This window comes from Varanus komodoensis, unplaced genomic scaffold (genome assembly GCF_004798865.1).
Source record: "Varanus komodoensis strain SLA01 unplaced genomic scaffold, ASM479886v1 scaffold140, whole genome shotgun sequence".
Classification (NCBI taxonomy): domain Eukaryota; kingdom Metazoa; phylum Chordata; class Lepidosauria; order Squamata; family Varanidae; genus Varanus; species Varanus komodoensis.
Window position 1 is genome coordinate 236,730 of NW_025335410.1, and position 22,181 is coordinate 258,910.

At 44.6% G+C, this 22,181-nt stretch overlaps 1 protein-coding gene and 1 gene segment (V, D, J or C); both read left to right on the top strand.

Moving 5' to 3' along the window:
- The window catches only part of LOC123020129, a 130,768-nt gene that overhangs the window by 40,148 nt on the left and 68,439 nt on the right, over positions 1-22,181 (top strand). The window contains exons 3-5 of the mRNA XM_044423552.1: positions 5,209-5,291; positions 19,964-20,275; positions 21,056-21,385. Coding sequence (XP_044279487.1) covers positions 5,209-5,291; positions 19,964-20,275; positions 21,056-21,385 — 725 coding nt within the window. The remainder of the gene's footprint in view (positions 1-5,208; positions 5,292-19,963; positions 20,276-21,055; positions 21,386-22,181) is intronic.
- Positions 10,757-22,181, top strand: part of LOC123020110 — a 37,864-nt gene continuing 26,439 nt past the window's right edge. Inside the window, exon 1 of the C gene segment in view lies at positions 10,757-10,874.

Here is a 22,181-nt window from a genome sequence, read left to right on the forward strand (position 1 = left end):
GCTCTTCTCCAGGGAGTCCTTCCTTCTCATTAGGTGGCCAAAATATTTGAGTTTCACCTTCAGGATCTGGCCTCCTAAAGAGCAGTCAGGGTTGATCTCCTCTAGGACTGACCAGTTTGATCGCCTTGCAGTCCAAAGGAGTTGCAGGAGTCTTCTCCAGCTCCACAATTCAAAGGCCTCAATTCTTCGGCACTCAGCCTTCCTTATGGTATATGTGGTGCCCAATCCCCTTTTCAAGACATCCCAGTCTGGTGGCTACACACAAATCTTGTGGAAGCCCAATTCCATAGTTACGTGCAGTATGAAGATGACATTCCTTTCTCTCTCCTGAATCTCTCACCATGGGAGCTTCATGGAGTGACCACATGTTCTGCTGTGAGAGAGGAAGACAATTTCTTTCCGTCTTCTTTCTCCCTCCACACTAGGCACAAATGTGTGCATCTATGTCATGTCCCACCCACCTACTTTTCCTGACATCAGGTGCACCTAGGAATACTGCCTTTGAGATGGAAATAACATTTTGCCATTATTATTATTACATTGCATTTATAGTCTGCCTTTTTCTTCTTGCAAGGAACTCAAGGCAACCTACAAAGTTCCAATTTATCCTCACAGAAACATCCCTCTGGTGAGTGTCTGACCCACAGTCACCCAGTGAGTTTCAGGACCAAACTGCCTCACCACCAGGCTGCACAACACCTGAACTACACCTGAAAATGTTCAGATTTTGCAGAAATCAGGCTACTTTCCCCCTAAGAGATCTGAAGAATTCTCTCTCTCTCCCTCCCTCCCTCCCTCCCTCCCTCTCTCTCTCTCTCTCTCTCACACACACACACACACACACACTTTCAATAAATGAAAAGTATTGTAATATATTGCATTGCATTGCATTATTTCATAATAGCATGTTATCCCTAATTCCTACATTTTTTCTCAACTTTTGTTAACTCCCCAGAGAACCTGGGTAGTTATTGGATAGTATGTTGCTTGTTGTTGTTATTGTTGTTGCTAGTCTCAAAGTTGTGTCCAACCCATCGCGACCCCATGGACAACATTCCTCCAGGCCTTCCTGTCCTCCACCATCCCCTGGAGTCCACCTAAGCTCACACCCACTGCTTCAGTGACTCCATCCAGCCACCTCATCCTCTGCCGCCCCCTTCTTCTTTTGCCCTCAATTGTTCCCAGCATCAGGCTCTTCTCCAGGGAGTCCTTCCTTCTCATTAGGTGGCCAAACTATTTGAGTTTCACCTTCAGTATCTGGCCTTCTAAAGAGCAGTCAGGGTAGCTCTCCTCTAAGACTGACTGGTTCGATCTCCTCGCAGACCAAGGGACTCTCAGGAGTCTCCTCCAGCACCACAATTCAAAGGCCTTAATTCTTCGGCGCACAGCCTTCCTTAAGGTCCAGCTTTCACAGCCATACATTGCAACCAAGAAAACCATAGCCTTGACTATACACACTTTTGTCGGCCGGGTGATGTCTCTGCTTTTTACAGGGTGCGGCAGAAATACCTCCCACATTTTAAACTTTCACCTATGTGTTGCTAATGAACTTATGCAAGTGCCAATGATGTCTTCATTTAGCTAATGACGTCCCTTTTTTTTTTTTTTTCATTTACCCACATCTAGCAATATGGTTTGGACTGGTGCACAGTGTGCTTTTGCTGTAGCAGAGTTTTTGAAGAATGCTGAATCTGTAATTGCAACACTGAGAACTTTTCGAAGTCATTACATGTTAGGTCGGAATGCTGTTCCGGATAGAAAAACAATACTGCTATGGGTTGCAAATTTCAGAGCCACAGGTTCAGCACTTAAAGCCACCTGGAAGACCTCAAAGGGCTCGAACTCCAGAAAGTATTCAAGCTGTGAGACTTTCTGTTACTCAGTCTCCTACATGTTCAACTCGTAAACATGCTTCTGCCTTGGGATTGTCTGACCCTATTTTTTTGAGGAGAGAAACCACTCAGTTACAGTAACATCTGACCGGTATGTGGAGATGCTGCAGACTTTTCTGGAACCAAAAGTAAATGACCTTTGCAATCAGGATGTGTGGTTTCAGCAAGATGGAGCCACTGTGCACACAGCAAGAAGATTAATGGAAGCTCTGAGGGAAATTTTCCAGGACGTTTGATTTCCTTACGCGGTGACATTGAATGGCCTGCACACTCACCCGATCTCAACCCCTGTGATTTTTTTCTCTGGGGTAACTTGAAAGCAGAGGTCTACAAACATTGACAGGGTACCATTGAAGAATTAAAGGATGCTATTCATCAAAAGATTGCAGAAATACCTCCTGGAATAACTCTTCAAGTGATGGAAAACTTCAGAAATCATCTACAACAGTGTATAGTGAATAGAGGCCACCATTTGGAGGATGTAATTTTTAAAACCAAACGAATAAAAACTGTAACCCTTTGTTTAGACAATAGTGAAATTAATTTTTAATAAATGTTGTTTCTTTTTCCTTTTTTTATCCTTTAAAATGTGGGAGGTATTTCTGCCACACCCTAGTATGCTGTCTTGATTTGCAATAGGGTAGGATACAAATCAAATTTAAAAAGAAAAGAAAAGCTGTATGATGATGACTTTTTCAATACAGCATTTTCTATTGGATGCTGCAGTTTGTATTAATTATTTATTTCTTAAATTTATATCTCAGCTTTTTTTCCTTGGAAGGAACTCAAGGCATCTTACATAATCTTCATCTGCCTCTCAATATAAATTTATTTATGCTTATTACAGAGAAACAGAGAGAGTCGGAGTGGTTACCTTTCTAATCTGTACAGTAAGTCATCTTTCCTGGGCAGATTGAGTGCCTATAGCATGAGTTTATCACACTTTATTCATTTTTCCCACCTTTGAGTTTATTTACTATAAAATCTGGATAATGCATTTCATAGATATATGGATAAATAAGACAGCAGTCCTATGGCCCATACAGTGCATTGGATGAGCTATAGGATAGTTGGCAATCCCAGATCTGTGGTTGGAGATGGTGCTCCAAACTCAGAACCGTGATTGGAGAGTGTCGTGCCTAATGACTCAGAGGAGTCGTTAGCATGTGTAAGAGTGCAAGAAACTCCCAGCGAGAGTCAGGCTTTAGAGCAGGGGTCTCAAACTCGCGGGCCCACGGGCCAATTGCCGGGACGGGCAGGGCACGGGGGAGGGGCCCTGTGGCCTTCAAAGCGCCGGTAGCACCCGGGCCGGCCGCGGGATGAGCGGCTCACCACCACCGTGGTGGTGGAATACTTGATGCACCTCAGTCTCACCCAGACTCTACTTCCAGCGGCCCCCAGGTAAGTTGAGTTTGAGACTCCTGCTTTAGAGCAAGAAGATTTCTACTTGGTGCGCATGGCACAAACACACACACACACACACACACCCCGCCGCCACCTGACTCTGATGAAGTTTTTATACAAGTTCCTGGTAACGTTCATGAGCCGGCCGTGGGAGTGTCCGTTGCCATGGAGAATGCCCAGCTGAGGAGAAGACTTCGGCGCTTGGGCCAATTAGAAGAGAGGCAAAGTCAAAGGAGGGAGAGGAGTTTATCTAGCCCCCGGGGGAAGGTCCGTTCCCGTCGGGTTAAGAGTACATCATAAATCTGAGAGAGGTCAGAAAGGAGGGGGCAACTGTGTTGCTTAGAACTACCATTGACTGCTCCTGTATTATCCATTGCCTGATTATCTTTGAAATGTTTAGAATAAAAGGCTTTAAACCTGCATTGTCTGTACCTGTGTGAGTAATTAGAAAGAGTGCTCCAGCCTCACGAGACCGAGCTGCTCCTTCCCTCCTTGCAGTGGGTCCAGAAAGAACTGCAGCAGCTGCTCCATAGGATCAGGAGGACAGCCTGGCAGAGGGGAGAAAAGGGGCCATTTTCAAGGAAAGGAAGGAGAGCGGCACGTCCCTGGTATGAGTTATCCTAGGCCTCTCCAGCTTTCTTTGCTCCCCTTCTGAGACATTCCAGCAAAATGGGCAAAGGTGTTTGTCCAGCACAAAATGCAGGAGGAGAGGATTGGGGGGGGGGGGGGCACATCCTGCTTTGCTCTGGATGACCCCAAGCCTGTGAGTTGGGAGGGTTGTGTCTAACACCATAGGCTAGTGACCAAGATAGGATCAAAACTGTGCATGTGTCATAATACAAGCTTTCTGGGTAATTTATTGTGTTGTAAGCCGCCCCGAGGCTTTGGCAAGGGGCGGCATAGAAATGTAATAATAATAATAATAATAATAATAATAATAATAATAATAATAATAATAATAATAATAATAAAAAACAAGACTCTAACTGAACAAACCTAGCAAGAACATGACCGAGGAATTAGGATCTCATGTTCTGAAAGAGGATAAGTATTTCCTTCCTTCATGCTCTACCCAGAAGCTTGCTTAAAAAAGAAAATAAAAGTGCAACGGAAACCTGAGAAATTTGAGATAAAGTATGTGGCCAGGCTTTTCTGAATCATTTTTCAGACTGTGCCAAGATGCTTCTTGGTGCTATTAATTTTTATTTATTTATTGCTGGTGGTTCATGGCAGGAAATCCAGCACAGTTATCATGCCAATTGTTAGATGCAAATGCTCCCTGGCAGAAATAACCAAGCAATGTCCTTTAAGTGAGCAAAAGAGTTCTCATTGATCCTCACCTTTGAGCTCTCTGATTGATCCCTTATGACCTGCATTTAATGGCTCTGTGATACAGATGGCTCTCCTCTGTTGAAAACTGGGTCAAGCTTGCTCTCTCTAACATCTGAACCCACTCAACCAGTTTTCCTTCCTCTTTGCCTTTGTTGCTTTCTTATCCATGCTTTCCAAGCATTTCTTACACATCCATGGATTTCTCCTCTCTGCTCTGGAAGAGGCCATCTCCCTCATCCTTGTGGGAGGTTGTGGGAGGACTCTGATCACCTACATCTAAAGAATCCAGGAAGCACCCAAGAAATAATTCTTCAGTCCTTCATGAGATGAGTTGCACCCAATGCAACTTTTGTTCTCCTATGTTCCAGTAAGTCAGATAAAATGACTCAATTTTCTAAGCAGAGCTTCTCTCCAAGTCAAGAAAACAACAGAGTATCTAACAAAGTTTTTAACATATTAATCGGGGCATTAATGTATGTGGAACAATAACCAGTGGGGACAAAATAGGTCTGTAATACTAGTTAAAATGCAACACCCATTTGGAGTAGCAGTTGAACCTTAAGACCAGACTGAAATGAAAATTTGCACATCCATTAAAAGAGAGTTGGATGACGTGCTACTTCGAGTACTGGGGGAAAGGAACCCAAGTCACAGTCACATCAGGTAAGTTCTTGATTCTTATCTTTAATTGGAATCCTTCTGTCCAAACTAGGTTTTTTGTGGTTTCTTTTTGGTTTGTTTTTTGTGCAATCTAGGATCAGCATTTCAGTGAAATACATTGTCTTAAGGCAGACCTATCATCATGACCAGCCCTTTGCCCCATTGATTCTTGAATTTCTTTCTGTCTGTTACAATTTACCAACTGGCTACTCTGAAAATGAATTTTGAGACTCTTTTGTACCAAAAAGTTGTAAGACAGAAAACTACATCCGCAGTTGCAATCCTGAGCCATTTCTTTAGAAGATTGCTTTGGATTTGCTTTTGAATAGAGATATCTAGGATAGTGTTGTAAAGGTTTGTTTTCCTAGAACAAACTAAATTTGTTCCCTCATTAGGTTTTTGTACATGGCATAGAAAGGGTTGAGGTAGTGTGACTACATGTACTACTGGGGGTCAGGGACCATGGTCGTCGTCAGTTCAGGTATGATTTTTAATTCCTTTTAAACCTGCTTATTGTCAACTGCATTTTTCTTGTTTTTCCCTAAATTTGTAAAGTTAGTCTTTTCTATTGTGACGTGTCGGGATTTCAGGATTCCCGCTGGGGACTGTTTCTAGGAACTAAGGAAAGGCCATGGTACTAGTCAATTGGGCAAAGAACTACATTTTTGTTATATAAAATCCGTCATTGTGCAGTGACTTGGAAGTAGGTGGCACAGGGAATGATAGTGACTTCAGGTAAACATTTTCTTCTTCATATCATTGCTTGGATTTGTCCATGTGTTATTGCAATATGACCCAGATGCTATGTGGCCCTGGAACCCAGAGAGGTCCACCTGGCGCCGTCGTTATTTGTTTTTCGGCGCCAAGCGAAGACCTTTTTATTTAAGCGTCATTTTAATTAACAGTTTTTGCTTATTTTATCTGGCCAGGGCGACTTCTTTTATATTGTTATTTATTTTATATTGTTATTATTGTTTTTTTTTATGTTGTGAGACGCCCCGAGGCTTCGGCGAATGGGGCGGCATATAAAAGTTTTAATAAATAAAATAATAAACCCTATTTCCATGTAGGCCAGGAATATTTATTTAACAGAAATCTATCAGGGAAACCCTGGAATAAATGTTCAGGTCATAGGATAAGCCCAGAGTAGGACAGTATCTTGCACAAAAAGCAGCCAAAGTTAGAGCGAAAATTTTTAGATCCCTTAGAGAAGAGAGTTAGTGTGTGACAGGGCTTTCGATTCCTGGGGACAAGGCGCCATGGTTACTGTCACAACAGGTAAGTATCTCATTTTTCAATCAAGTTCTTCTCTCCGACATGAATTCCTTTGGAGTTTCCATTTTTGAGGTCAGCTTTTGCAGGGGTATTTGAACAGAGAAGTTTAGGCAACAATTTACAGTTTACAACCGGTATGCTTTTGACTACTGTATCTGGTCTTTATGGTACTTTTTCGCCCAAAAACAGTTTCTTGCCAGTGAAATAAGCAAATAGTTGACATTTGAGTTAACATGTGTGTGTGTAAGAAAGAGGGGGATTTCATGCTAAAGTCAAAAGTCAAAAGTACTTCTGTGCATCTTTGACTTCTGGGGACGAGGCACTATCGTAACCGTTACCTCAGGTAATAAATTTTATTCTTAAGTGCTGTAAATGTTTGCCCCATAAAAACTCTCTTTGCCTAAATACTGAACAGGCAGATCTATGTTGTTCCCATGTTACTATCAGAGGTTTAGAAGAATTAGAAACCAGTTTCTGAATTCCCTCGCTTTCCAAACTTTCATGAATAGATATAACTTTTTAAAAGAAATAGTGACCTTTTGGGAGCACTGGTTAATAACCAATTTATTATAAAATAGTTCAGAAAATTATGAAATAGCATGGAAAACTGAACAGACAATTCTCTGAGTCCAAGTGGATTTAATCCACTTTGGATTTACTCAATATTCTGAAAAGAATGACCGATGTCATCATATTGGTATAGTAGTCTTTTTCTTAGTGACAGAAAAATCTTGTTCAGTTTTTGTTCCTGCAGTGTTAGCAAAGTAATCAATGTGATTACTATGCTGCATTTGATGTTTGGGGTCAAGGGACCACAGTGACTGTAACTTCAGGTAAAGATTTTCTATTTCATTTTTTCCATTGATTTTAATATTTAATCCAGATTTTTTTTCAGTAAGGTCTTTGTCACTTTATCCTTTCTAAATGTCTTAAACACAAGCTGGGGAGAGGTCCCTATAGGAAATATAGTTTTAATGAAAAGAGGGAGAGAATGCAGTTGTGCACTTTTGTATAGTATAAAATACAAAATGTCGAATAGATGGACAGGTGACACCTCTGACAATTTGAGGTCTGAGGGAACATATTTTTAGACATCTGAGACACAGATTATTACCACTGTGACGATGCTTTTGACATCTGGGGTCAAGGTGCCATAGTTACAGTGACCAGTGGTAAGTCAGATTTGTTTCTCCATTCTATCTGGTATTTTTTTAAGAATTTTGTGCTGTTTTTATCTCCCCACTCCCCTGTTCAAATTGATTGTCAGATAAATAGAAGTCTAGTAGCTTAGACTGTCTTTCATCACCTGGTTACTCCAGAATAATCAATGTTCTTAAATAAGACATCAATGGGTTAAAATAAGTATCTTAACCAATGTAGCTTCAGTGTTTATGTAACCTAACCTAAATCTAGGAATGTATATCCCAAAGCCACTAACTTTTTCATCAAAACATCTAATTCTAGAAAAGTAACTAACACAGTCATTTGTAACCAAAGAAAGAAAGACTATTTTGGCATCTTGAGGTTTTACCTTAATTGGGTCTTAAGACAAAAAAAAAACTACCAAATATTTTGCCAGAATAAATCTGTTGGTCTTTCAGTTGTCGGGCAACTCTTTGTTGCTGTTATTGAAGCATCTGGTTAGTTCTGGGAAAATTAAAATCTACTTCTGTTCTGTGTCTTCGGGCAATTAAAGTTCCCCCCAAAACAAAACAATCATTTAGGAAATAGTGAGAACTGGCGTAGGTTGTAAAGGACAACAGTATCCCTCATTAGGTTTTTGTACATGGCATAGAAAGGGTTGAGGTAGTGTGACTACATGGACTACTGGGGGTCAGGGACCATGGTCGTCGTCACTTCAGGTATGATTTTTAATTCCTTTTAAACCTCCTTATTGTCAACTGCATTTTTCTTGTTTTTCCCTAAGTTTGTAAAGTTAGTCTTTTCTATTGTGACGTGTCGGGATTGCGGGATTCCTGCTGGGGACTGTTTCTAGGAACTAAGGAAAGGCCATGGTACTAGTCAAGGGGAGTCCAATTTAGTTTAATGAGATTGTCCCAGAATTTTAGGATGACTGCCTGGGATAGAATTTGGAGCGCCTGGACCTTTGGTCCAATCCAGAAAGACAGTTCTCATATTCATATAATACTGTCAAATCACAATCTTAAACTCACTTGCGTGAAAAGAAAGCATTTTTTTTTTCATTTAAATCATTACAATTTACTTCTAATTTACTTCAAGTGCCTAGGACTGAAATGTAAAATAGGTGTAGACTTTTATGTAGCCAACTTCTGAAAATCTTAAAACTTTCTTATAGGCTTATTCTATACATGTTTTCTTGGAAGAAAGTCCCATTGAGTGCCATGGGGTTTTCTTCCAAATAAATGTGTTTAGAAGTTCAGCCTTCAAACTGAGCAGTAGAATTAATCAGCTAATAAATTGCCTGAGAAAACAAGGTTCTTGTAGGATCTACCCATAAACAAATTCCAATGTGATGGCTGGTTTGACCACTGGGGACAAGGCACCACCGTCACCGTTACATCAGGTAAAAACTTTTCCTCCTGATGTACCCACTTAGAACTATTTTTCTTTGTGATTTTTTATTGAGAACTGAATATTTAGTTTTGCATATAGCTGATAAGACAAATACCAAAATTACTCTCCCATTCACCTTTCTTTATAGCTACTGTAATTTTTCCCCTTTGTGAAAACCTTTTAATATGTTTTCTATATATTTACAAGAGTCCAGAAAGACTGGCATTAACAAAATTGTACTTGTAATATGCTCTACAAAGAAATTTCAAGACTGTAGTGGGGAAAATTGGTATATGTAAATTACCCATACATATGGGTAAATATATATATATATATGGGTAATTTATTTGATTTCTTCTAAGAGATTAGAGTGGAGAAAAACTCATTTGAAAATAAAGGGGATGCTTTTAATTTACTGGGACCAAAGGGCTTGAAAGAAGGGATCACCTAAGTTCTAGATTTTTCCTTTATAACACCTGTCCTTAGAATATTAAGTACACTGTTCCAAGTCTATTGTGTTACTGTGTAACTATGGCTTTGATGTCTGGGGAGCAGGAACCCAGGTCATCGTTTCTTCAGGTAAATCAATATTCTTCTGATTTAAATCTAACATTGTTCACTGCATGAATGCGATTTTTGTTTCGAGAGGAAGTTCTATACAGAACTTCATTCTTTCACCATCTCAGTTTTTCTGATCTCTAAAGCATTTTCAGAATCTGTACGAACTGCAGGATGAAATACGTTACAGATTTACTGACAGAAGGTTCTTTGTCCCTTGAGTGTGTTCTTAGTCTCTTTGTTAGTGTACCAAAGCTTGAATGCAGGAATCAAATAGCGCTTTGAAAAATAATCGGTTCTTCTTCAGTTCTTTCCTCTCTTTGTTTGTCTCCAAGTCTCTCTCCAGAGTCATTCTTTCTTAATAATTTGTTCTTTAATCCGTTCCTTTAATTCTATCTAACAAATCAGTCTTAAAATACTGTAATGTCAGCCATATAGTCTCACTGAAATAAATGAGTCTGTTCTAAGTAATGATAAATCTAGATCTAAATTGGGCTCCTAGAACAGACTAAGTTTTGTGGAAAGAACTTTCATAGGAAATATCCTACTTCATCTGGTGAACAAGATTTTAATGTACACTGGGTAAAAGAGGCTCTTTCCTACATTTCACATCACAATAAGCTTAGTAACCATTAACGTATCAAAGAATTCTTTTTTGTTGATCTATCCATTTATTCTTTCTGACTTAGACTCTTAACATTTCTTGCCAAATTATGAAGTTGTGGGGAGGGGTGAATAGCCTGAACGAATCACCTCAAATATAGTAAAATTAACATCAGGTTAACATTGCTAATTAATATGCATCAAAATATAAATTTACTATAGCTATGGATAAAAAATTACTTAAAAGATTAACTATTTTTTCTTTTTGGGGAACAAAAATGACTGATCTGAAAATAGGAATGCTCTGGGGGGAATTAAGACAGCAGGTGGCTAAGATTCGTTTCTCAGTTTTCATTTATTTTAAGACCTGAAGTTTCGTTTGGTGGTTTTTTTAGCATCGGGCAGAATGGTTTTGCATGACTGAAAATAGTCCTATATGTTTCGAAAACAACAACATAACACCTGTCTTTGTAAGATTTCTGTTTTTTTCCCCAAAATGACTCAGATTTTTTTCACCATTTGGCAAAAAGAAAAAAGTATCTGTTCCCTAGACAATTGTTTCTGAAGCTCTAGAGGTTTGTGCAAATTTTCATGCAGAAATCATACGTTGACATGGTAAGGAAAAAAGAGGCTGATGTTTCTTTTTCATCATCTCTTTCAACATTTTTAATGCAGATTAGACTATGCAATGATTATAGCATTTGAGTAAACTGAGTATTTATTAATAATTTGCCTGTATTTATATAGAAGCATTTTAATAATCTTTTATAGTTGCTTGTTTTTATGAATTGAGAAGACATAGATTTTAGGTGAAAGTGGATTTGTGGAGCCAATCTTTAATTTATTGCTGAGTTTTAAAATATTCTTAAGTATCCAGGGCACCCATTTTTAAGTTCTCTCAGTTGAAGGAGGAAATGGCATGCTTTCTTTTTCATTCTAATTTGGTTTGTTTTATCCTTGGTTGGAATTTTAATTCATTTTGTCTTTGTGAGGCAGATTATTTCCTTCAATTGAAACTTTTTTTACCATTTAATATAATTGATGGATTGATAGGTTGGTTGGTTGGTTGAATGATTAGTAGCAGACTCTCTTTGAATTTTGATTGGAAAAGGGAATTATTTTTAATTATTTTAATTTACATCAACTATGCTTATAGTATGAAATCGTTATGTTTGATTACCGCTTGCTGATTAATTTATTTGATGGTCAGTTAATCGTGCAGGGACTTAATTTTCATACTGAATTAGTGTTGTGCCAATACTTACTGATAGTTATTTGGAATGGAGATGTTAGATTGATCAGATCTTGCAGTTGTAATGTCAGTAGACTTTATCACCAACCCCTCCCAACCAACTGGGATTCCCTCGGCTTCTTGAGCAGTCTCCCCCCCGCCCCCCCAACCTCCACCATGGAAATAAGCAACCACTTTCCCAAATGAATAGCAGTTACTCTGGAGAGCTTGTGTGGCCACGTAGACCTACCCAGAATCTCCAAGGTAGCTTCACTGCTTACCTAGTTTAGGAAATGGAGAGGCAGTTTCCTTGAGGCTCAGCTAGAAGTCATGTGAGATTCTTCCAGCTCCCCAGCAGGTTTACATCTCGATCTAAAGCATCAATACTCAGAGCAGAGATTGCTACTAGAATATCCCCAAAGCTCATTGGTGGGCTGGGAAGAGCTGAATGGCATCCCCCTCAATCGTAGCTCTAAAATAGATGGGGAAAGCATCTAGCCGTGCCTGACCTCAGAAGCAAACAGGTTCACAGGGAAGGTATCAGAACCTTCAGGTCCATTCAGCTCTGTCTTTCTGAAAACAAGGGCTCAGCTAAGGAGAATCTTATGAGCTGGCTGCTGAGTTCTGGCTTTGAGAACAAGGGGAGATGATTAAGGCAGCCTCTCTCTGAACCAACTGCTCAGCTGTGGAATGGCTAGCAGACCCCCTAGCTTCTGCGAAACCCACCACTCCGCTTAGGAAGAGTTAGTCAGCAGGCTGCTTCACTGCAGGTTTGGGAAGGATCGGGGAAGCTTGCGGCTGCGCCACAGCTTCCCTGAAACCTGCCGCCCTGTGAATGAACAGCTAGGTAACTCCCATCTCAACCCCCAGGTTCTCTGAAGCTACCGGTCAGCTTGGGAAGAGCTGGGCAGCCCCCTGCTTGCCCACAGCTTTCAGAACAGTGGGGGAAATATTCTGCAGACCCTCCTAGCTGCTCTGAAACCACTGAGCAGGTAGGGGACTGCTAGGCAGCACCCTGCTTTGCTACAGCTTTGGAAAGGATTGGGGAATCATGCAGCAGCCCCCTTGCTTCTCTGAAGCCCGTCACCCTGCTGAGGAAGAGCTGGGTGGCTCCCGGCTTGGTCGTAGCTTTCAGAACAGTGGGGAAAGCATTCGGCTGCCCCCAGCTTCTCTGAACCTACCACTCAGGTTGGGAAGAACTAGCCAGCTCCTTGCTTTCAGAAAAGTGGGGTAAGCATCCAGCATTCCCCAGCTCGTCTGAAACCCACAGCTCAGCAGGGGAGCAGCTAGGCAACTTCCGGCTCAGCCTGAGCTTTCTGAATAGTGGGGAAAGCAAGCGGCTGCCCCCAGCTTCTCAGAACCTACTGCTCAGGTTGGGAAGAGCCGGTCAGCTCCCTGCTTGCCCGCAGCTTTCAGAATACTGGGGGTAGCACTCGGCAGCCCCCCAGCTTCTCTGCACCCACTGAGCTGCTAGGGAACTGCTAGGCAGCACTCTGCTTTGCTACAACTTGGGGAAGGATCGGGGAAGCATCCGGCTGCCCCCAGCTTCCCTGAAACCCACCACCCTGCTGAGGAAGAGCTAGGTGGCTCCCGGCTTGGTCGTAGCTTTCAGAACCGTGGGGGAAGCATTTGGCTGCCCCCAGCTTCTCTGAGCCTACCGCTCAGGTTGGGAAGAGCTGGTCAGCTCCCTGCTTGCCCGCAGCTTTCAGAATACTGGAGGTAGCACTCGGCAGCCCCCCAGCTTCTCTGCACCCACTGAGCCGCTAGGGAACTGCTAGGCAGGACCCTGCTTTGCTACAACTTGGGGAAGGATCGGGGAAGCATGCGGCAGCCCCCAGGCTTCCCTGAAACCCGCCACCCTGCTGAGGAAGAGCTGGGTGGCTCCCAGCTTGGCTGTAGCTTTCAGAAAAGTGGGGTGAGCATCCAGCATTCCCCAGCTCGTCTGAAACCCACAGCTCAGCAGGGGAGCAGCTAGGCAACTCCCAGCTCAGCCCGAGCTTTCTGAATAGTGGGGAAAGCAGGCGGCTGCCCCCAGCTTCTCAGAACCTACTGCTCAGGTTGGGAAGAGCCGGTCAGCTCCCTGCTTGCCCGCAGCTTTCAGAATACTGGGGGTAGCACTCGGCAGCCCCCCAGCTTCTCTGCACCCACTGAGCTGCTAGGGAACTGCTAGGCAGCACCCTGCTTTGCGACAGCTTTGGGAAGGATCGGGGAAGCATGCGGCAGCCCCCTGGCTTCCCTGAAACCCACCACCCTGCTGAGGAAGAGCTAGGTGGCTCCCGGCTTGGTCGTAGCTTTCAGAACCGTGGGGGAAGCATTTGGCTGCCCCCAGCTTCTCTGAACCTACCGCTCAGGTTGGGAAGAGCTGGTCAGCTCCCTGCTTGCCCGCAGCTTTCAGAATACTGGAGGTAGCACTCGGCAGCCCCCCAGCTTCTCTGCACCCACTGAGCCGCTAGGGAACTGCTAGGCAGCACCCTGCTTTGCTACAACTTGGGGAAGGATCGGGGAAGCATGCGGCAGCCCCCTGGCTTCCCTGAAACCCACCACCCTGCTGAGGAAGAGCTGGGTGACTCCCAGCTCAGCCGTAACTTTCAGGACATTGGGGGAAGAATTCGGGAGCCCTCAGCTTCTCTGAACCCACTGCTCAGCTTGGGAAAAGCTAGCCAGCTCCTTGCTTGGCCGCAGGTTTGGGAAGGATCAGGGAAGCATGGGGCAGCCCCGTGGCTTCCCTGAAACCCGCCACCCTGCTGAGGAAGAGTTGGGTGGCTCCCAGCTTGGCTGTAGCTTTCAGAAAAGTGGGGTGAGCCTCCAGCATTTCCCAGCTCGTCTGAAACCCACAGCTCAGCAGGGGAGCAGCTAGGCAACTCCCGGCTCAGCCCGAGCTTTCTGAATAGTGGGGAAAGCAAGCGGCTGCCCCCAGCTTCTCAGAACCTACTGCTCAGGTTGGGAAGAGCCGGTCAGCTCCCTGCTTGCCAGCAGCTTTCAGAATACTGGGGGTAGCACTCGGCAGCCCCCCAGCTTCTCTGCACCCACTGAGCCGCTAGGGAACTGCTAGGCAGCACCCTGCTTTGCTACAACTTGGGGAAGGATCGGGGAAGCATGCGGCAGCCCCCTGGCTTCCCTGAAACCCACCACCCTGCTGAGGAAGAGCTGGGTGACTCCCAGCTCAGCCGTAACTTTCAGGACATTGGGGGAAGAATTCGGGAGCCCTCAGCTTCTCTGAACCCACTGCTCAGCTTGGGAAAAGCTAGCCAGCTCCTTGCTTGGCCGCAGGTTTGGGAAGGATCAGGGAAGCATGGGGCAGCCCCGTGGCTTCCCTGAAACCCGCCACCCTGCTGAGGAAGAGTTGGGTGGCTCCCAGCTTGGCTGTAGCTTTCAGAAAAGTGGGGTGAGCCTCCAGCATTCCCCAGCTCGTCTGAAACCCACAGCTCAGCAGGGGAGCAGCTAGGCAACTCCCGGCTCAGCCCGAGCTTTCTGAATAGTGGGGAAAGCAAGCGGCTGCCCCCAGCTTCTCAGAACCTACTGCTCAGGTTGAGAAGAGCCGGTCAGCTCCCTGCTTGCCAGCAGCTTTCAGAATACTGGGGGTAGCACTCGGCAGCCCCCCAGCTTCTCTGCACCCACTGAGCTGCTAGGGAACTGCTAGGCAGCACCCTGCTTTGCTACAACTTGGGGAAGGATCGGGGAAGCATGCGGCAGCCCCCTGGCTTCCCTGAAACCCGCCACCCTGCTGAGGAAGAGCTGGGTGGCTCCCGGCTTGGCAGTAGCTTTCAGAACAGTGAGGAAAGCATTTGGCTGCCCCCAGCTTCTCTGAACCTACCACTCAGGTTGGGAAGAACTAGCCAGCTCCCTGCTTGGCCGCAGCATTGGAAGGATTGGGGAAGCATGTAGCTGCCCCCAAACTTTCCTGAACTCACTGCTCTGCTGGGAAACAGGTAAGCAACTAGAGCAGGGAAATTGACCAGAGCAGACCTGAGAGAAGCCCAGGGACGAGCTGGGTGACTCCCTGCTTAGTTGTGACCACTGGAGTGCCAGAGAGGAGCACCTTGCAATCCCCGAGCTTCTGTGAAGGCCACCATTTTGCTGGGAGCCCTGCAAAACTCTTGCTTTCGCTGCAGCTATAGCTGGGGTGAAGGGGCAAAGCCAGGGCTTTGCTGAGAAGGAACTCCGTAGTTCTCTCTCACCACACAGGGATTTGGGAACAAGGCAGAAAGTGTCTGGCAAGCCCGTAGCTTTTCAGATGTCTCAGGTGGGGGACCTGTAAGCCTTTCTAGAGCGGTGGCAGCAAGGGCAGAGGGAACACAACTTGCCCTGAAGCTGTACACTCAGCCGTGGAGAAGCTTTGGCTCCTAGCACAGGAGGCAGGAGGGGAGCTGCTGATAATCTTTTGTTTGCTGAAAAGCTCAGGGTGCAGACAGGTCATTCGGATGTATAGCAGCTACACCTTAGTTAGGGAAGCAGAGAGTAGCTTGCTGAACCCCCATGCTCTGCTAGGGAAGTGCCAACGGATTCCCAGTTCCAGTGCACCTCTGAGAACGATGGGGAAAGTGCCAGCTGCTCAGAGACCCATTGCTCAGCTAGGGGATCTGCTAAAAGGGTATGGTTGGTGTGGAGATGCCGGCAGTGCCCGCTTCAAGGCTAGTGCTTAGCTGATGAAGAGCTGGCATGGCTTCTCCACTCCACCCCGGCTTGGGGAAGGATGGGGGTAGCTTCTGGCAGCCCGCTTGGTTGTTCAATGCCAAAACTGAGCTGGGATGCATGGAAGATTCTCATGTCTTTGGGAGCAGTTCAATGGAACACCGGCTACAGCTGGAGTAAGGGTGAGCAACTGGAGCTCCCTAAAGCCCACAGCTCAGCTGGGAAAGAGCGAGAGGGTTCCCTGCTCAGATGCAGCTTGAGAAGGACAAGGAGTGCATTCGGCAGCCCCCTAGCTTCTCTACAGCCCTCTGTGCTGCTAGGATCAAAGTCATTTTTGCAGACCTAGAGCAGCTGCCATTGGGATGTCGGAGGTCCAGCTAGGGGACAGTGCTTTGCTGGGGAAGACCAGAGTTGAGCTAGCTATGGTTTTGAGAAGAAAATGGGAAACATTTGACTGCTTCTAAATTGTCGGGATCCCAATACTGATCTGGGGTGCGTGCAGACTCCTCCAATCTTCCATGGTTCTCCCTGATCTGGAGGAGCACCCACCATCTTGCTGAAACTCAGTGAACAGCTGAAGGAAACCTGCTTTGTTCACTACTGAGTTGTATCTTTTGGACTACCGAGACAGTTCCTGACACTGGCCAGCTAATCTAGGAAGCCACAAGCCAGCCTCCAAAATCGTTTTAGTAGACCTATTGCATCTGTAGGTCGGGCAGGGAGAGTGATCCAAGGCCAGTGTTCAGCCAGGGAAGAGCCGGGTGGCACTCTGCTAGGCTTGGGCTTGCAGGGGAATGGTGGGGTGGGGTGGGGTGGGCTGGGGAGGAGGAAGACCAAATGTTTTACAAACAAAGCCTCTCCAAAGCCCAGGACTTCACTGGGGAAAGGTTGCGTGCTCCCTTCACACCACAGATGAGTTTGGAAATAATGCAAAATATTACTGGGGAACCAGTGATCTTTGGATAGTAGAGGAAAAAAGACTGTTTCTGAAGCTGAATGCTCAAGTGGGAGCAGCCGTGAGGGTTCCTACTCAGTTGCAGCTTTGCAAACAAGCTCCTGATATGCCGCCGTTGTTGGAAAAGCAATGCCAAGCTGAGAGACTTATGTCATTCAGATCCATAGCAGCCGGAATTGAATTAGGGTAACATTCAGGTCTTGTCGAAGCCTGGTGCTCAGCTAGGGAAGAATGGAGGAAAGGGGAAAGCACCCATAGCACCCTGGCTTCTTGGAAGCCCTCCGCTCAGCTAGGAGACTTCGCCTCTAAGAGCTGAAGAAGGTGTGGTTGGTGAGCAGAATTTCTCTTTGAGTCTGGTGTTTAGCTGGAGAAGAGCTGGTTTAAGGAAAGATGGGGGAAGCTTCTGGAACCCCCCGATTGTTAGACACTCCAGACTGAGCTCGGAGGCATGCACATGTCTTAATTCTTCCAGGGCCATCTTAGATCTTTAGCAGATACAGCCAGGAGAAAGGGAAGGGAATAACTAGAGACCAAAGTCCAGTGCATATCTGGGGAAGAGCCTGGCGGCTCCCCACCGATGGAAGGCTCTGAAAATAATAGGGAAAGCTCTCCACAAGCTCCTAGATACTTGTAAGGACACTATGAAGCACAGCACCCAAGTGAGAGGACAGGAGGTCAGCTACATCTTGGCTTCAGAAAAGGATGGGTGTCCCACAGTCACTCATCCCTTGGGTATCTGTAGAGAAAGCAGCCCCATTTTCTTATCTTAGGGGATGTCCAGTGGTGGTGCAGGTTGGAGGCTTCTTTCCTTACCTTGGGTGCTCCTCTGGTTCCACCTACAACAGAGGCAATATCTAAAGCAGACCGGGTTGCCAGCTTTCCAAATGACCATGGTAGCTGTAGCTTTAATAGTAGCTTGATGTATAGACAACCCCACAAGTTTCCTGACATCAAGTGGCTGTGAAAGGCATAGAAATGCTCTTTGTCATTTTGGGTCACATCTGAGGACCATAACTGGGAACGTGTTTGACCCTTCCTGGCTCGGGTCAGTGGAGGTAGAGGTAGAATTTGGTCCATATGGGTACTCTTCTGGTCTAGAAGAGTCCATAGCAAGTGACAGGAGATCAGAGATCTGTGTCCCATAGATCAAATTCAATTTAGGAATATTCCCGATGGCTTTTTTTTTTAAAGCGTACTTCATGTAGGAAGAGAGAGCCTTGTGTTCACTAATAAATGGCATTACATGAGAGATGAGGGTCCAAATTCCCCTGCATACAAATGTGAGCAGTTTCTCCAGACACGTTTCTAATTCCCAAGCTAGTCAGAAATCCTGTTCTTGATCTAATAGTAAATTCAGCTGGTGAGCTTCGGCTGTACTGGGGACAAGATGGGGCCATTGGGAAACAAGATGGAGGGATCCCATCCGTGAGGGAACTTAAAAGGGTGCAGAAGTACAGTGCATCTTTAAAAAAATTAGAAACAAAATACAGCCCCACAAGGACTGGGTTTGCTGGGCAGTTCCAAAGACAGAGATTCTAAAATGGTAGGAGGCAAGATTAGCATGCAGCATTTCCCTGGCCCACCAAAGCCTCTTTGAAAACCTCAAGCTGTGCAGGGGAATTGTTTTCTAGCTTTTTTCAATGGTGTGAGGGATATTAACTGGCAACACCATGCAGATGTCTTTTGGTACTGTTCAAAGTTAGAGGGAGGATTCTTTCTCTTGCTAAATTGTGAGCATTTCCATGCTCTGATTAAGGTAACTTGATGAAAGGTGCTAGACTTGCAACAGTCTCTGATTATTTTTCTGTAAGTGGGTGGATATTTTTTTTAAAGAGACTTCGGGTTCGTTAAAGGACTTAGGCAGAGAGATGTTGTTGCTGCAATACTGAGGGGTTGAATAGTTGGTTTGTGAGAAATAGTTGCATCACAAAATGTGCCTGCTTGCTTCACATTTCCATCAGCATCTCATCAAAGCCTTTGCTCCATTACCACATTTCAAATGGCCCATGGCAAATTAATTGGTATTTCAGAGAAGCAACAGTCTTTCCAAAGGTATTGGAATAAAGCAAACACAACAAAACACATGTGCTTTAAACTCCACAGTGCTTCTACTCTTCCATCTGTTCTGTTCCCCGATGACTCGTTTCTTTAAAAAATAACATGGAATTGTCCGAATTTACTTGCTCAGTGGGTCCCCAGAATTGTGGCAGTCCACTCCTAAATGGCAATGAAAGGAAAACAAGAGGTACCAGGTCTCCTTGAATTACCCTCCTTGAGATTTTTCAGTAGTCTTCTGTAATGTTTTAAACTTCTCTAATGGTTTGACATACTCAATGTGCATGATCGAAGCAATTCACACAACAGTGCTGTAAGACTGTCTTCCTATACGCATATTACATATCTGGGTTCAAGAATGAACAGGCATGTGTCCTTTTAGGTCGTGCATGGACTGCTGAGGTTCCAACTGGAAAATCCCCCAGGTCTTCACTCAGATTTTCAACCCCATTGCACTACTTATCTGCAGATTAATTTTGCCAGATGAATGAGAACGGGAACTGAAGGAATGGGCTCCTACACACATGAATGTAAAAACCAAGGACAAAATTACACCTATATATGAAAGGAGTGATTCATTCCTATGAATTGGGTATCCGATAGAACACATGCTGAAAACTAACATGACAGACAAATGTGCAATCAGTGATCATGTCCAGCTAACTTAACCCAGGAAAATATATATATATTTCAGTTTTGATCATCATGTCTTTCTTTTCCAACAAAGCAATGATCCACTTCCTTTCAAACGGTCACTCCCTGCTGAACACTTCATTCCTTCCTGAAACCCTTCCACAAACCGTCCGCCGTTTTGTTTTTCTTCTCCCTCAGCTTCCCCAGCTGCCCCTACTTTATTCCCCCTCATTCCATCTGAGGACACTTCAAACAGCGAAACTGTCAATATCGGATGCTTGGCCAAAGATTACCTGCCTCAAACCATCACTTTCGTCTGGAATGATAGGACCAATACCAGCATCGGTGCAGCCAATTCCATGACTTTTCCTCCCATTTTCAACCCTACTGGAACATATACCACAAGCACTCAGGCCTCTGTCCCCGCCACGGATTGGAACAATATGCACCCATTCTACTGCAACGCTGAACACTCATCTGGGAACAAAGTGAAAAAAGTTGTTCGATCGAGTAAGTGAATTTATTTCTCTTGTTTCTACCAGCCACTTCTCTCACACAGACCACTTTCAGAAATTTAGAAACCAATAGGCAGAAAGAAGTACAGCAGCCGTGGAAATGAAATGATTCATTGTGGCATGCATGTTTGTAGCTGCCTTCACCAACCTGGTGCCCTCCAGATGTTTGGGGCTTCAACTCCCAGCAACCTCAGTCAGCGAGGTCAGGAATGTGGTCCAAAACATCTGGAGACACACTAGATCAGGGAAGGTTGGTATTTTTTGTTCCATGCAATGACTGGCTAGTTTCTAAAGCTTTACACATTATTTTATCTTCAAAACAGAATGAACAGTTAGTAGGTAAAGTCTAGCTCAATCCTGCCCAGGATGAGTTTTCATTTCTAGAAGAGCTAGAGAGAGGAGATCGAGATTTTGGGTAGTTGTATTGTCTGTCCAAGGATCCCATCCTGTAATCATGGATATGGGGGAACTAGATGTGCTTGCTGAGCCTGTGACAGAGGAGGTGAGCTCACTGAGCCACATCCTTGGGCTCTGAGCCCTGCTCAGGCTCAGCTCAAATGACGCACTGCTGCATCCTGTCCATGAAAATGGATGCAAGAACGTCTAGCCAGAATGAACCACACTCACGGCCTGAAAGTGGATTCCTAAATGGATCTGAATCCTCAGAACTGTCCACATAAGCATTCCTCCTGTTCCAAAATTTGCATTTTGCCTTCCAGGTGTTTCAGTTGTCTGCCATAATTCTCTTCCTCTTGCATTTTTCTTGCTCATCCAGCAATACTAATCCCTATCGAACCTCAAATGATCGTCCGTGCACCACCCCTTAAAGCATTTTCGAGCCAATATCTGAATTCCACCATCAGCTGCACCGCTGTCCATCCTTGTAAGCAAAAAACCACACTCCAGTGGCTGAGGGAAGAAGTAGTTGTGGATTCTGACTTCACCACCACCAAACCCATCCCAGACGGCAACAACAACGAGTGCAGAACCATAAGTGAACTCGTAGTCCTTAAGAGTGAGTGGATGGCCGACAAAAGATTCTCATGCCATGTGCAAAGTGAATCGTTCAACAACACACTGGAGATCAACAAGCAGAGTTTTTGTGGTAAGCTGAATTCTTTGTTCAGGACATCAGAGAACCTTGAAATTTCTAGAGAGAATCTTTTTGTGTGCAGAGGTTCTTTCACCTCTATGACTGAGGGATGAAAAATTCCCTGCTTCTTGTAGAGGATCAAGAATTCATTCTCCAGCCCCTACCACACTACTCAATGCAATGTCTGCGCGTGCGTGCACACACACACACACACACACACACACACACACACATATATATATATGTAGAGAGAGAGAGAGAGAGAGCGCACTAGTGAGTGAAATAATGCAGAATAATGCAGAATGCATACTGCAGAATCTCGGTTCATCCACATCTTTTGCCACATCTGATACTGATGTGACAAATTCTTCTACTGTTAGGATGGTGATCCAAAACATTATTTTTAGTGACAAACTGAATCTCAGGGAGGGAAAGGCATTCTTCCAACTCAGATTTAGTGCTAAAAATTTGGTGTTACAAATCTCATCATGGAATGCTTCATTAAATTAATCCATCAGTACATTTTTAAGTAATCCCCGAAACGTAAGATGTGAAAAGATTAAACTTGTGCTGATTTCGTATGTGAAAATGTGTTTCAAATAAACACAGAGGGCTATAAATGACACATTCTGAGAACTTAACATAGCTATCAAAAGCAATCCTGAACAGAAAATTCATACACTGCCTTTTAAGAGTTTCAGGCCTGGGTTTTGGAGGGTTTGTAAAAGATAGGACTTGGCCATTTGTGCAGACACTTCCAAGAGCCCTTTATACAAGCTTTTTCCCCTGAATTTGGTGATGAGAGATG